Source organism: Cervus elaphus, chromosome 16 (genome assembly GCF_910594005.1).
Source record: "Cervus elaphus chromosome 16, mCerEla1.1, whole genome shotgun sequence".
In the NCBI taxonomy this organism is placed as follows: Eukaryota; Metazoa; Chordata; class Mammalia; order Artiodactyla; family Cervidae; genus Cervus; species Cervus elaphus.
The window spans coordinates 42,535,866-42,551,177 of NC_057830.1; the positions used below are offsets into that span (position 1 = coordinate 42,535,866).

Sequence of the window (15,312 nt, forward strand, 5' to 3'; positions counted from 1 at the left end):
TCTCAAAGTCTATGTGTAAGAAAACAGCTAAAACCCAGCAGTTTCCTTCAAGAATCATGATATCCTAGAGTAGCTTTTCTCAATGGGGCTTCTGAAAGAGAATTAAGCCCTAAAGCCTGTGTATGGCGCCCACTGTAGGTGTGAATAAACCTCTCCTATGCATTTAGAATGAGACTAGCTCTGTATGAAAAAAAGACACCCAAATAATTTCTTTTAGTGTTTACTTCTCTTGTAGACGTGTGATAAGCTGTTTTGGAACAATTCAACCTTCACAGCACACTGAATCCAAGTCAAGAGGGTGTGTAGCCACTACTTTTATTGCAAAGTTTATGATCAGGCTACTTCTACCTATAAGCTGATAGAAAAATCCAGATGGACTTTACTGCCACCTATGCTAAAACCTTGGCTTCAAAGAGTGTGTACCTATCAGAAAGATCTGTTGGGGCTTTCTGGATCTTAGAGATAGCCAAGAATAAATCTTTGGGAGACTATTTCAGAAGAGCCTGGTGGGCTACAGTCCATGAAGTCACGAAAGAGTATGACACAACCAAGCGACTTAACAACAACAGACGATTAGTTTGTCAGCTGGCTCATTTTTAAGGTCTGGAATTAGCCCTGGATTGTATGTGGGTATTGCCTTTGGTTCTGAGGAGAATGGAAAATACTTAAGTATGTGTGTGTGCTAAGTTGCTTCAGTTACTCTTTTCAACCCTATAGACTGTAGTCTGCCAGGCTTCTCTGTTCATGGGATTCTCCAGGCAAGAATACTGGAGTGGGTTGCCATGCCCTCCTCCAGGTGATCTTTCCAACCCAGGGATCAAACCTGCATCTCTTGCGTCTCCTCTATCAGTAGGTGGGTTCTTTACCACTAGTACCACCTGGGAAGCCCATACTTAGGTATACATAAAGCTAAATTAAGGTAAGAAATGAAAGAGGCCCTGATGTCTCAGACTGTGTAACACCACGGTCCCTGTTTTGCCCAGAAGCCAGCTTAGAAAAGGATATCCAATGGAGAGGTCATTGAGAAGCTGTAGTGTCTTGGAGGTGATAGGTTCACAACGGCCCCAGTACTTCAGGTTGGTGATGCTGGAGGACAAAAAGAAAAGAAAAAGCAGGAGACTTTTGATATGCCTGGTGTTCTGGAGAGTTGGGAGAAGAAGAAAAGCATCCATCACGAGTCACCACACACCTGCATCACCAGTTCACAGACATCACAACCACAAAAAAATGGGTATAAAATCTCCGTACTTACATTTGGTTGACTAGAAAAATTATCCTTCAGATAATCTTCACTACTTGGTTCCAAAGCTACACTGGCCCATACCCAGGCCCTTGGAATTCTGGGGCACTCCAGGGCTGATTTCTGCAGCAAGGGCAAGAGATTTCTGCGGCAGTGATAACATGCAGACGTATGCAATTCTGCACCTGCACCATCCGCTGTCAGCTGCAGAATTCTAGTAGCCCTTGCTTCTGGATTCTTGGCTGGCAGAGTCCTTTAGACCCCCTTTGCCTTTTTTCATCTTAAGTGATTAACCAGCTCATGGGTATGAATGTTTAGGTCCAGGATGGTTGAAAGGAGGCAAAATGGCGCACTGCACACAGCCCTGGGTGATATATTTATTTGGCTACTACTGTGTGCGTTGATAAATTGAGCTCCTAAAAAAGGGGGAAATGTAAACAAAGCGGCATAACTTTAAAAAAAAAAAAAAAAGAACCAAAAAGGGCCAATCAGGAGCTCCAACTTTGAAGACAATTCAAATAACAGCGCTTGATTTTTGCGATTCAAGACTCTGAAAGGGTGTGATGGTTCTCGAGAGGAGCAAGCCCATTTGAGTTAGAGTGGGGCTCCCCTCCTGGGGGCACACCTAGTGGCGATCAGCCTCGGAAAACGGAAGCCGGCTGGGGCCTCTGGGCAGGAGGGTGACCTGGTGAGAGGCTGTGGAGGAAGGTCTGTTTTGCTAATGTCACAACAGGCTCCCCCCGACAGGTTCCCCGTGATTCCAGAGGCTGCCGATGAGATTCTGCATGGACAAAATGAAATCCTTGCCTGTTCAAGCCTGGAATGCTCTGGGGCCGGGCCGTATCTCTAAGCACAGCTTGTCACACACTCAAATGCACAAGTTTCTGACGCAAACGATCACTGCTGGAATGCCAAGGCACTGGCGGCGCAACGCCAAGACCACACTGTACAGCCGCAACAGGACTGCGGGGGCTCCTGCCGAGGGCGAGCCAGGACACTTACATTTTCCCTATGAAGACGCTGAGGACCATGGTCTCGTCATTCAGGCCCAGCACCTCCGAGAGCCGGCGGTACAACTGGTGGTGTGTTTGGGGAAGAGAAAGCAACCAGAAAATACAGATAAGAAAAACCATATCCCAGTACTGATTCTGTCCTCATGAAGGAGGTTACAAACTATACGAAGAATATGAACAACAGTGCTGGGGAAGTCTTTACTGACGGGATGAGCTAGTTTCTGAGCACTACTAAATACTGGGTAGATGTTATCTTCAACCCTAAAATGATAAAAAAAAAACTGTCAAAACCTTCTGTCGTTTTGAACATCCATTCATGTACATAGGGACTAAGAACTACCAATTTAGGGGAGACCAATGGATGTTGTGACTAGTCATTTATTAAGCACATGAAGTATATGAAGACTGAATGCAAAGCAGAGAGGAGAATCTAGCTGACTTCTACTCTTTGAGGAGTCTCCTGAAATTCTACAGACCAAGAGGAACTATTTGGATTATTCTGATACTGGAGACTGTAACTAAACTGTTAACAGCCATTTCTTTTACTCAGAAACTCCACAAGCAGAAGTGAGCACTAAATGTAGCCAACTCAGAATCTGTTACCTTAGAGGATTTCTGCACCTGGTCCCCAATGTAGATTTTACGAAACTGTTCAAAAAAGCTCAGCATGGCCAATTCTAGTTTCTCGTTACCCGCCTGAGCCAAGCGAGAGTCTGTTAGGTTCATCAGCTGGAGCACCCTGGAGGAGGAAAAGCAATGATTCTCTCAACAGCAGGGTATCCTGGTCACCAGAGAAAACCAACCTCCCCCGAAAACAGGCACACACCCCCTCCCCTCACCCATCATCCTATTGGAAAGGCATTCTCTGCAGGCTCTAAGCTCCACTAGGGAACAAAATTCTCCCCTTCTATGCCTCAGGAACCACAGCCGAGGAATATGAATGCCCAATTAGATATTTAAAACTTCCAGTCCCCTGAGATTCTATAGCTGGAGGCAGAACTCATAACTGCTTAAAAACAGTGGGAAAAAATACTAGTACTAGGGTAATGGTCATCCCTGAAACTTCTGTGAGAACTCAAGTACAGCAATTTTATTTTCTTAGCCCCAGTTCCACAGCTATAAAATGAGGGAGACAGGACTAAGCCAGTGGCTCTCAATCTTTTTTCTCATAAAGCCATAAAAGGAAAGGAGACACATGAAGGACAATGCCCACAGGCAGGAAACACTTCCAGGGACCAAGAGCCGATATGCTACCTGTGACATCATCCCTTTCACCTGCACCCATTCCCCCAAAAGAAAGCATATTGGAATGCAAGTGAGTGGATGCTGGATGAGTAAGAATGATGTTATTACGAGTGAGTCATCTGACATTTTGATAATGTGAAAACAGGTAACAAACTATTGAACATTTTGTGACATCATGAGTGCACTGGACTCAGTCACTGTTCTGGAACACTCAAGTTGAGAGCTAATATACAAGAAATTGTCTAAACTCAATTTATATTATCACACACACACAGTATTACACAAGGCTACAGAATCAGAAAGGTATTGGATTTCATCCTTATTAAATCTTTGTTCAATTAGGGCAGATGAGCATCTGATAAATAAGGTGGGGGTGGAAAGAGAAAAATGGGGATTTTCAGAATAAGAATAAAAATGTACTGAAATGTCTAGGGACAAATTCTAAGGAGTTATGTTAAAATGTCTAAGGAGAGCACCTCAAACTTTAGAACCCTTCAAGGTAGCAGTTCCTTGCAAGGTCACAAACCACATTCATGAAAATTGTTATTTAGTTGCTCAGTCGTGTCCAACTCTTTATCAGCCCCAGGGACTGTGGCCTGCCAGGATCCCCTGTCCATGGGATTTCCCAAAGAATACTGGAGTGGCTTGCCATTTTCTCCTCCAGGGTATCCTTTCCACCCAAGGATCAAACCCAAGTCTCCTGCTTGGGAGGTGGATTCTCTACTACTCGGTCACCTGGAAAGCCCTTCATAAAAACACTAAAACATTATTTGCCCTTTCACCCGCATTCTCACAGGAGGGTGCAGTGGGGTTTTTCCAGAGGCTATAAGCTGTGTGATATCACTACAGTCTGAATGCAGAAGCAGAGAGGAGAATCCAGCTGACTTTTACTGTGCCAGACATTAAAACAAAGCTACTCTTCTCATTCATTTCTTCTGAAAAAAAGTTATTAAAAACAATATTATATATATCAACATGAAATTGGCTTATTATTTTTTAAATTAATTTGTAAATATTTTAAAAACGTAAAACGTCTCAGTTCTACTTCCTAATATGATAAATATTGATAGATATAGCCCATATGAACAAGTTCTTTGAGGACCTCTATACTTTTTAAGATGGTAAAGAGTCTTGAAGAAAAAGGTCTGAGAATCTCTGCTGCAGTGGTTTAAAAAGATTTTTAAAAAATCCTGCCTTTTTATTTCAATAGTAAGTAGACTTTCAGAAATCACTAAATGCTCATTTACAGGTTTTTAGTAAGATGAGAATCACAGACACAAAATAACTTGAAATCCTGTAGATAGAAAAGGGTATGTCAAGGCATCTGAAAGGCTATAGAAATTCTGTAATTCATCTTTAGGGATATGTGAAGACCCCCAGTTTCCTATTAGACTTCCTATTTGACTATTAGGCAAGGCAAAAGCAGTCCACATTTCATTAACTCTGAGATATTGCACTTAAACAGAATTAAAAGCTACTCTCCACTCTGTATCCTACTTATACTCTTAATTCTAGGTCCACAATTTATTTCCTTGCTGAATTACTGCAGACAGGTTTTTAGGAAAGACTGTGGGCATGGCTGTTGCTGTATTTATAAAAACTCTGGAATTTGGACCTGTAACAGTTTTTCATGTTCATGGGCAATCAGCTTCATAAAATCATACTTTGTAAATGGGAAGGAAAGCACTAACAGAAGCAGGTCAAATTCCCATGGCCTCAGGACCCGAAAGGGGGTGGGAGCGTCAGAGCAGTGAAACGGGGCCTCTGTGGGAGCACTTACCGACAGACAAGCTCGCCGTCCATAGCGTCCTGCTCATCAGTGCTGGCAAAAGAGACCCGGCCGCCAATCACTGCGCCAATGATGTAAACCAGCCAGGTCAGCCTTCCTGCGACAGGAAGAAGACCCATTAGTGCCACCTCCAGTCGTCACTGCAAGGAGAGATCCCTCCCTGTGAGGTTCACTTCCTACTGTGAACTCCCTTAACCTCGAGAGACGGAAGAGGCCCTGCAGTCAGACTGCTCCTCCAGAGAACAGCTACTCCTCTGCTCTGGTAAGGGTGATTGATACCAAGGGCGAAACTCATCAGATGACCAAGGCTCCCCTATCAGACAGGGGCGTTAGTTTTAGAATTCAGTACTTCCTTGAACACATCCACTACAGATATGACTTCAGTTGCTCTTCCCTAGTTCCCCAGGGCATTTATTATCAAATGTTCTTGTGTATATGAAGCTAGCTGAGGATGGAAGAAGTCTTCTGAAGCGGGGGAGGTGAAAGGCAGGTGATAGTGAGTGAAACGGTGCTGAGAGCAGTCGGCTGTCCACTGACCTTCCTGCACTGCGATGTCCATGGGGCTGGCGCTGGCACTCTGGAGCAGCTCCTGGTAGGACTGGGCAGACTGGTCAAACAACTGCACGAGCAGCGCACACGTCTTCTCGTATTCACAGCGCCCGATGGTAGACAGCTGGTCCAGCTGCTGCTGGACCAGACCTGTGTCCTCCAGGGGGTCTTCCAGTCCATCTCTACTCCCAACAGAAGAAGGAAGGAGCCCCCTTAAAATGTGTTGCTGACTTCCCTGTCACAGCAGCTCTCCTCCTCCATTCTGCCACCACATGCCGTCGTAGAGGCCCACATCCCAACACAGCCTTTTACCAAGGAAGGAAGGTAAGAACGGGCTGAAGGCAGGGGTCTCACCAAGCATCAGTCTCCTGAGGTATCTTTCAATCCCTAGTCCCGTAACATCTGTCTGCAGGGATTTTCCCAGTCCTATGCTTCTCAACCCTGAAAGCTCCCAGCTCGCAGCCTCTCGTTTGTTCCTGACGATAGTAATCTCTGAGACTACAAGTAGCCTATCCCTGCTGTGAGGCCACTCGTTCTGTGATCAGATGGGCTTTGGAATTCAGAAATCTTCAGATTTTAGGGAGGTACTGTATGCTTCTACACGTAACATGAACCCTCCATGGGCTGTGGCATGTCACGTACAATATTCCTGTAGCAAAATATATAAATATTACGAACAGTCACACTAAGTAAAATTTTTTAAAAACACTACTATGTGTGTGTGCTACGTCGCTTCAATTGTGTCTGACTCTTGTGCAACCCCATGGGCCGTAGGCTGCCAGGCTCCTCTTTCCATGGGATTTTCCCAGCAAGAACACTAGAGTAGGTTGCTATACTCTCTTCCAGGGGATCTTCCTGACCCAGGGATTGAACTGCGGATTCTTTACCACTAGCGCCACCTGAGATTAAGTGGTCTCATATCAGCACATGTCAAGTTTTGCCACCAAATGAGTTTTGTGTCAAACTTATGAGAAAATTAAACATTCACATGTTAAGTTTCAGAACTGCAGACAAGGCACTGTGGATCTATACCATGTCTTGTCATATCCACTGGTTTCCTAGACTTAAAAATCTTACAAGCTGTCTACTGTTACATGGTTATATGACAATCCAGCAGCATCACTGCCACTACAACGGGCAGCTCAGAGCTGTGTGTTAACCATGGTCCATACACTAGGCCAGGACACAGTAATTTAATTCCCATTATAATCTGGCCCAAAAGCACATAGCTATTAGCTGAGTAACTGGGCCCAGAGCCCATACATGTCCCCACTTCCCAACATGGCCTGCCTGAAACCTGCCGAGTCCTTTACATCACTAACAGAACAACGCTTTCCAGTAGGCTTCACCAATACCAAGATTCTGAAATGATTCCAGCCATACACAATTGAGACTATAACTATTATGACAAATTTACTTGATTTGAGCAAATTATGAATGCAACTTAAGAATGAAAAAACAACCAACCAGACCTGCAGAGTTCAGGTAAATTCTCCTGAGAAACAGCCAATGAAAAAATATATAAGAAAGGTCTCTACACCAAGAATAACTGTATTTTATATAGGTCATTTCTGAAAGGGTCTGACATTTCTTTACTATAGAGTTCTGGTCCAGCTGGCAGTCAAGAAGACAGAACCCATGTGTCAGGGTAATGCAATCGGTGGCCAGCTGCCAGGGATTCTTAGATCTTCTAGTAAGCTCTGGATAGCATGGTTTATTTATCCACTTATGTCTTGATAAGTTCACATTAAGCACCTATATGTTAAACGTTGTAACTGTTGTCATCTACAGCTTAGAAATGCTTCTCTCATGTTTAACGAAAATCAGTGGCAAGGACAAATGTTATACTGATATGCTTTGTATTCCAAGATGCTGCTATGGTGGGTGAAGAAGGGACATGAATAGGATATTAAAGAGAAAAAGACTCCTCTTTCAGACATTATGCTCTCATCAGCTGCTGTGCTGACAGGAAAAAATACCCATTTCGGTGTTAGCTCCAATAAGATTCATATCAAGGATGCATCCACCAACTGGATGTCAGGTCCCTAGCAAGTCTGACACCAGGCCTGTGTAGGGAAAAAGGGAGGCTGCCCATTTCCTTACCTGAGTATGATGTGCACAGATTCCAGACGGGATGTGATGTAGGCTTTGGTGACCTCAGGAGTATATGTCTCCAGCATGTGGGGCTCGGTGGCTTTCACATACGGCACGGAGGCTGCCAGCCGCTGCCATAGGCTCAGGAGATAGTGCACGCTATTTGGGGCAAATTCCCAATGCTGAAGAACACCAAGAGAGTAGGCCTCTGTTACCACCGTATCTCCTAGAGGTCCAATCTTAAATTTAGTATCTCTTAAGATGCTCTGATGTGACCTCCTAGAGGTCCCAGAAGCATCAAACTACAGATGCTCTAAAAGGAAGGAAGAGGAGAAAGAATCGTGGCTGGATGGACACAGCAAGGTCTATGAAAGGGATCCAGTAGAATCAGATGTTAGCTGTCAGCTGTGTACATAGTACGTTAGTCTCAAGCCACTTGACATAAAGGATAAAGGCTTTTCTTTAAAAAAAAAAAAAAGATAAACTTTGATGGGTTTTGTTTTATGTACGGCAACCGGTCTAATGTGTTTACTGGTATTTCAGAGACTAATCATCCAGTGAGAAGAGCTGTTCTGAGCTGGCTGAGTAAGCGGCTCTCAGACATTAGTAGGCAAGATAGTCTCGTAGGAAGCTTGTTAGAAACAGAAGTGCCAAGGCTCCTCCCTAGACCGAGTGAACCAGAAATGATGGGAATAGGACCCAAGCACCTGCATTTCTCATCAAGCTCTCTGGATGATTCTGATGCAATCCATCACTTTAGAGAACCACTGCCTACACATGGCTAAGAAAGAGAGGGTGCTGAGTCTTCTGCCTGTTTTTTAAGGGGCGGCTATGAAGGAATTCTCCCAGCCTTGAATCTAAGTATTATCCTTACAATTCCCTCATGTTCTCCTAACCACACTCTTTGTAATGCCACAAGGTCAAATAAAACCAACGAGCAAGAGAAGAGGTTCCCACTGTTTAGGAAGAAAGAGTCAAGCAATCCACAACAAACCTGCAGGCTGGTCACCGTGAAGTTAGCTATCAATCGGATGACCTCGGGGTAGTTTTCCACCTTCACTAATTCTCCCAGTTGATAGTTACTCTTCAAGCGGGCCAGTAGTCTGCAAAACTCATGGTAATTGTTTGGGTCTGACAAACTCTGGTGACAGCACAGAGGGGAAAAGAAAGTGTAAAACACGACTCATTAAACTGCTTCCAAAGGCATCTGGGATGGCACAGGGGGTGGGGAGGCGGCACGAGATGTGCTTTAACTTCTGAGATGCTGGCCACCATTCTGAACAACGCATTTGTGTGATTAAAAACAATTTTTAAAAAAGTCACTTTTAAAGGGGACTGTTACATCTATCATCTCATCTGTTCACAATAATCATGTTGGGAGATACGGTTATTGGCCTCAATTGGCAGAGTCTGAAACAGAAGCCCAGAAGGACCAGACTACTTGCCAGGGTTGTAATGCTGATTAATGGCAGAAACGGGCACAATCTCAGATTTAACAGGCCTGTTTGCTTCCCGCTGATCGAATGAAAAGTAATGACATTTTCATTTTCGCAGCTGTCTAATTTATCATTAAGCACAACGAGAACGGCAAAGTTACACAAATATTTCATGTATTTTATTATACTGCTATCATGACAACAAACGCACTGTATTAGTATGTTTATGTATCTTGTTAACTACTTATATCAGACACCTCTGTCTGCACACTACACCAGTATGCTTGTTTCCTTACACATGTTCTCCTACATTAGAGAAAGGGCACAGGTTTTGTTCTGCTTGTCACGACATCTCTGGCCCGTGGTAGGTGACTCCATACAAATTGCTGATAAAAAAATGAATTTTTAAAAAGGAAAGAATTGAGTACAGTTATTTCTTTTTCTTTTCTTTGGCCATGCCACGTGGCACGAGGGATCTTAGTTCCCTGACCCTGGATCGAACTTATGCCCTCTGCAGTGAAGGCATGCAGTCTTAACCACTGGACCACCACGGGAGTCCCAGAACTGAGTATATTTAAAAGTGAACGGGTCTTATTTATGATATTTCCTAGTGCGGAGAAGTGATACTTAAAAAAAGGAGGTGTGAGCTGAATCTTTTGGACTGAAAAAGATAAAAAGGACAACTGAGTTATGGAATGAATAATATTTGAATGAGAAATATCTCCCTTCCTAACTAAAAGTAGTTCTATTCACTTAGGTAAATAATTTACATTCAAAATCATGAAAACAAAAACAAAAAACACACAAAATGACTAGCTCTCTCCTTATTTTCCTTCAAAGTGATCCCTTCCAGTAATTTTGACATTCTTGAATCTAGGGGCTACAAGCTCCTTTTCTGGGTAAATGTTAAAAATCTATGTACAGACATTCACTTAAATCTTCTGAAGGATAACAGATTGAACTGTCTTCTAGGGTTTTTGCTACGTGTGACCTCTAGATTGAGCTTTTGCCTTATAACAGAGAGGTATATACTAATCATACATGCTTATACATGCATACACATAAAATAAAAGTAAATTCTCAAAAATCGTACCTGTGGGTTTTCCAGTATTCGTTTAACACCATCAACAAGGTGAGAGAGAAACTTGGCCCTCTCTGCATTGTTGAATAGGGACCTTCTAACTGAGGCAATCTGTACTAAGCAGGATAACACCTAGAGGAGGGCACAACCAAAACACAAATGAGCAGAACAGACGGTATAGCTCTTTTCATTACTCTTTTCCTTGCTATAAATATTCTTCTTCCCTCTTCTGTCACTCTCTGCTATCATTATAATGATAGAAAAAAAGATCAAGGAGGGTGTAGTCGAGGGTATCTGAAACAGTTTTACTAAAAGAAAAATAAAGGGCATTAGACTCACAGTGAGCATAACAACTAGTTAAATCCAGTTTGGAAATTCATATAGGTATTATTTTTCGACCACCCCTACGGCCTCTTTATGTTGAAGATACATATTTAAACTCGAAAATAGCAAGCAACTGACAGTAAACAGTGCTTCAGATGTAGGGTTTTTCCTGTCTTATCAAGGCCTTCTGGCTAATCAGGCTTTGCTACATAGTGCTACCATGAAATAACCAAGTCAGATCTATGCTTGGAAGAAAACAGGTTTTACAATGAAAACATTTTTCCCTTTCCCCATTGCGCTAGAAATTTACATTCTGTTCGCCCCTCTTGATCTACTTTCTGCCCTTTTCCTCCCTACTTTCTACTCCGGGAGGCAGACCTCTGCTGACTAACAGCAGAAGTAAATGTAATGATACTAATGATACAAGCAACAAAAATTCATGTTTCTGCTAAAGCGAAAGTCCGCATTAATTTGGAAACGTGACATAGTGACCAGGAAAGCAGTCTACACAGAGACACTGTGCAAAACACCCACTGACATTTATTAACTTTACTTTCTTTGTACATTTTGTACAACAACATTTTACACCAACAATCTGAAGTATCAGACCACTGACTTTTTAGGACCCAAATGAATTTTGGGATTTGAGGTTAATTATTGCTTTAAAGGAGAAATACAGCATTCCCAAGAGCTTTCAAATTTTATTAAGGACAAGTATGCAAATCTGCCTTTCCAATACAGCTTCCATTGATCACTTACGTAACATAGGCCTGAGAGATTTTCAGAAATCTCAGTCTTGACAATCTTCTACTAGACCATATAAGGTGAATTCCCCACACTCTAGCCTGTGGCAATTCGAGGTACAGTACAAAGTCAGACACAAAGGGGACCAAAAGAACCTGATACCTGCAGCAATTTGTCATTAGACAGGAACAGTTTAAAAGGAATCAAGAGTTCACGGTGAGAACCTTTAACTGACAAGCTTTATCTCAACAGGCTAGATAACTAACCCTAGTATTTCTAGGAAGAAACTTTATTTCTATGATTTTGTACAACACAATGAACATAAGGCTCATTCACCACTGCTCCATTCCAGAAACAGAAACTGTAGTCCTGACTCACCAGAGGTGAAAATGAAGGAGGGATGGAATGATAGAGGTCAAAGAACAGCTGCAGAGTTGAAGAATCCAAGAACGCTGCAAGAGAGAAAAACACATCACTGAGCCATCCGCACGCTGGCGCTGCGTTCCCCAGCGCTCCACAGTTACAGGGGGCCTTATCTTCCTGCTTTATCATCTTCCAGAATGTTTACTTCCTTTGAAAGTGACAAACTAATGGGGGCTTTTTGTTTTCCTTTTTTTTTTTTTTAAAAAGCATTAGTTTTTAGTTTCTCTAAGAAATGGATTCATTTTTTCTGATTCTCAAACAACTTAAGACAAGCAGGACTCTTCATAGCAAGAATTTTTATCTTTTAGGAACACAATACCAAGCACATGTACAGGTTCTTTGTTTTTAAAGCTAGAAATTCTCTCAAATGAATAAGAGAGCAGAAGTCTCTAGGTGAGAAATGTAAGGTCAAACTCACATCCATCAGAAACCGGGTAACCAAGAGTTTGCCCCAGCTGGGGAATCCTCCCAAGTGCAGCTCCCTCACTTAATAAAGACCCACATCAACCTCCCAAGTTGTCTCTGAGAGCAAGCAGGGGACCTGCCAGGGGATCCTGAGCCCACACTGCTGGCTCCAGGCAGAGGGGAGCAGCAGCCCGGTGTGAGGGTGTGGCCGTGTTACCTGATCTCCAGCTGGTGGGGATCTGTACCGTGCACAGGTCATCTGAAGACTCGTCGGTGGAAGTGCCGATGAAATCAAAGTTCAGGCAGTTATGAGTGAGCTTGAGCAGTTGCATCAGCAAGCCATGCTGACTTTCATCATTCAAGTTCAGATTCTTTCCAGAAGCCTGTAAAGATGACCACGTAATGAGCCCCGAACAGTCATTCCTCTCTTCCAAGTTTGCTACCAGACTTACAAGGAGGCTGCTGAGCCAGAAAAGGAGGGCGAGATTCAGCACAGTCGTGTGGCGGTTCTCTGCCAGGAGATGCAGCACTTCTATTACCTTTAAAGTCCTTCCATCACCATGAAACTCCTAGCTCCTTATTTACTATTAAAACATGTTTCATGTTCATAAAAACATGAAGCTAGTATTTATAGAAACTCCCTCTTTGACATTTACTCTTTACATGCTGCAGACATTGTGGCTGCAGATAATTCTGAAGCAATATGGGATGAATGGTTATTTCATTTGCGTGTTAGATCCTTTTTTATTTTTTCATCAGCAGTGTACCTGCCTACAGCTCAATAATGGCCCAGAGCTATGGTGACTATGAGATTCAAGTTTCTACCAGTTGTGACCCCAGGGACTGGCTGATTCGTTTCTGATAGCATCAGTATCAGAAGAGGATTCAATCCTGTTTTCTCACAAGCTTTTTCCCCCTCTAGAGGGTACAACAGTTTTTACAGGCAGCTTGCCCAAAATGAGGACTTTTGGGGAATTCTGAAGTAAAACTAGGCAGCCAAAGGAAAAGATGGACATCATTAATTGGGACAAAAGAAAAATCCAAACTTGCTTCTCATATTATAATTGAGACACACTGGAAAATGAGAACAAGAACAATAAAACAAACAAAAAAAAACCCCAGATGAACACAGTCAGAGGTTAATTCCATTTGGCTTTCTATATGGACAAAACATCAAAACACAGCAATGAACATGTACAATTTATAGGTTATCATTTCCTCCTTAGTTCAAGTCTATCAATAAATGAATTGAAATACCAACTTTCTTTTTTTTTTTTTAGTTCTATCATTTTATTGCTACCAACCCATCTCCCTCCATCCTTGTGCACACATGCTCAGTCATGTGACCCCATGGACTGTAGCCTGCCAGGCTCCTCTGTCCATGGACTTTTCCAGGCAAGAATACTGGAGTGGGTAGCCATTTCCTTCTCCAGAAATACCAACTTTCTATTTTAAAACAGTTAATTTCCTTCGGTGATACTGTCTACCCCTTCAGGTTATGAAATCTAAATCGACGTTAAAAATTCAAAATATGCTTTTCCTTACAGATGTTGCTTGTCTATTTGCTGCCTGTAACTCAGCAAGGGACAGGGGAGCGAGCCTAGTTTTAATGTGCTAACAATGTAGTCTGAGCCTGTGTTCAGAGCACTGAGAATCAAACACCCTAAAAGGAAGATGCTTTAACTCCATACAGGAAGATCTTATATGAATATTAAAAAGACCAAACAACAAAAACCTCAAGCTTCGTGGCAAACCAGTTTCTTTAACATAGGAGCATGGGATAAGTGTTCACTTACGGCTCCTTACCTAGGGGAACAGATGTGAAATCAGGAAATAATTCTTTCTCTCAGACTGGAAGGTCATCAACAGCTTGGACATGTATATTACGTGAGAGATGATAATTAAAGAGACGCATAAACTCTCACGGGCCAGTGAAGCGCTGACATCTCACAAGTCCCCAACTACTCTGATTCTTTCAGAAGGAACCAGGAAGCAGGTACCAATATACAATCTTACCTGTTTTAGTAAATTGCACGAAAGCGTGAAGATATCGAATAACGATGAATCTCGGAAAGAAGAGGCTATTTTTCTGTGCTTGGTTAAAGGATGGGTGGTGTCTGCCTGTGCAGAAAAACAAACCAACGCAAGTTTTAGAATTAACTACAAAGAAAAAAATTTTCAAGTAGACTTCAAATGAAGTAGAAGGATTTTTCAATAAGACCAACAAAAATAACAAAATACATTTTAAACATTCAAGTTACTGTTAAACTCTATTTAGTGAGAGAACGAGGATGACGATAAGCGGCTAATAGCTATGCAGGATATCATGTCTCTACCGTTTACAGAGGGAAGATAGGAAGAAAGTACAGTGTCTCCACTGCAAGGTTTCCATTTCCTCTGCACTTAGGGAGGTAATATTTAACAAACTGTTGGAAGACTTTGTTAATAATTATTATCATGCTCTTTTGAGGCTGAGTCTCAAAAACAGACAGTCGCAAGGCTTGGATTTTGCTAAATAATCCAGTCAAGAGTTACTACAGCCATGAACTTAAGATAAATGGCAATAGCCTATAATACTCTCTTTCTTTTCTCACCTATTTCAACATGCAGTCTATTCCACGGGAGTGAGGACTTCAATTAAGGGGCTGTACTGGTCTCTCACTCCTCTGTCCTTGTCTTTTCAGTCATATTTTAAAGGTTTTTGCGGTCAGGGATTACATCTCTTACTTCTTTAGTAAGTCCTCTATAGCTGACACATAGTACATACTCAATAAAAGTGATAAAGGAATTTCAAGGTTGCCAACAATATTTAGTCCAGCCACTTACTGTAAGCTTAAATCACTTCTATATCCTGATCAACTCATGCAGGAGGGAGCTCATTTGCCTTTTGGCACATTATGGAACCCCCACCCCCCAATTTTATTTCTAAGTTCAGATTGGAATGATAACAGAAATATGTTTTCTAATTT

General features: G+C 42.4%; 1 protein-coding gene across 2 annotated transcripts in view; it reads right to left on the bottom strand.

Moving 5' to 3' along the window:
* XPO7 (exportin 7) overlaps positions 1-15,312 on the bottom strand; it is a 93,454-nt gene that overhangs the window by 14,142 nt on the left and 64,000 nt on the right. For both annotated transcript variants that reach the window (XM_043927197.1, XM_043927196.1), the window contains exons 6-16: positions 14,360-14,464; positions 12,561-12,726; positions 11,894-11,967; positions 10,460-10,579; positions 8,925-9,071; positions 7,940-8,112; positions 5,825-6,018; positions 5,279-5,384; positions 2,857-2,992; positions 2,243-2,316; positions 1,006-1,086 (exon numbers count right to left, since the gene is read on the bottom strand). In XM_043927197.1, coding sequence (XP_043783132.1) covers positions 1,006-1,086; positions 2,243-2,316; positions 2,857-2,992; positions 5,279-5,384; positions 5,825-6,018; positions 7,940-8,112; positions 8,925-9,071; positions 10,460-10,579; positions 11,894-11,967; positions 12,561-12,726; positions 14,360-14,464 — 1,376 coding nt within the window. The remainder of the gene's footprint in view (positions 1-1,005; positions 1,087-2,242; positions 2,317-2,856; positions 2,993-5,278; positions 5,385-5,824; positions 6,019-7,939; positions 8,113-8,924; positions 9,072-10,459; positions 10,580-11,893; positions 11,968-12,560; positions 12,727-14,359; positions 14,465-15,312) is intronic.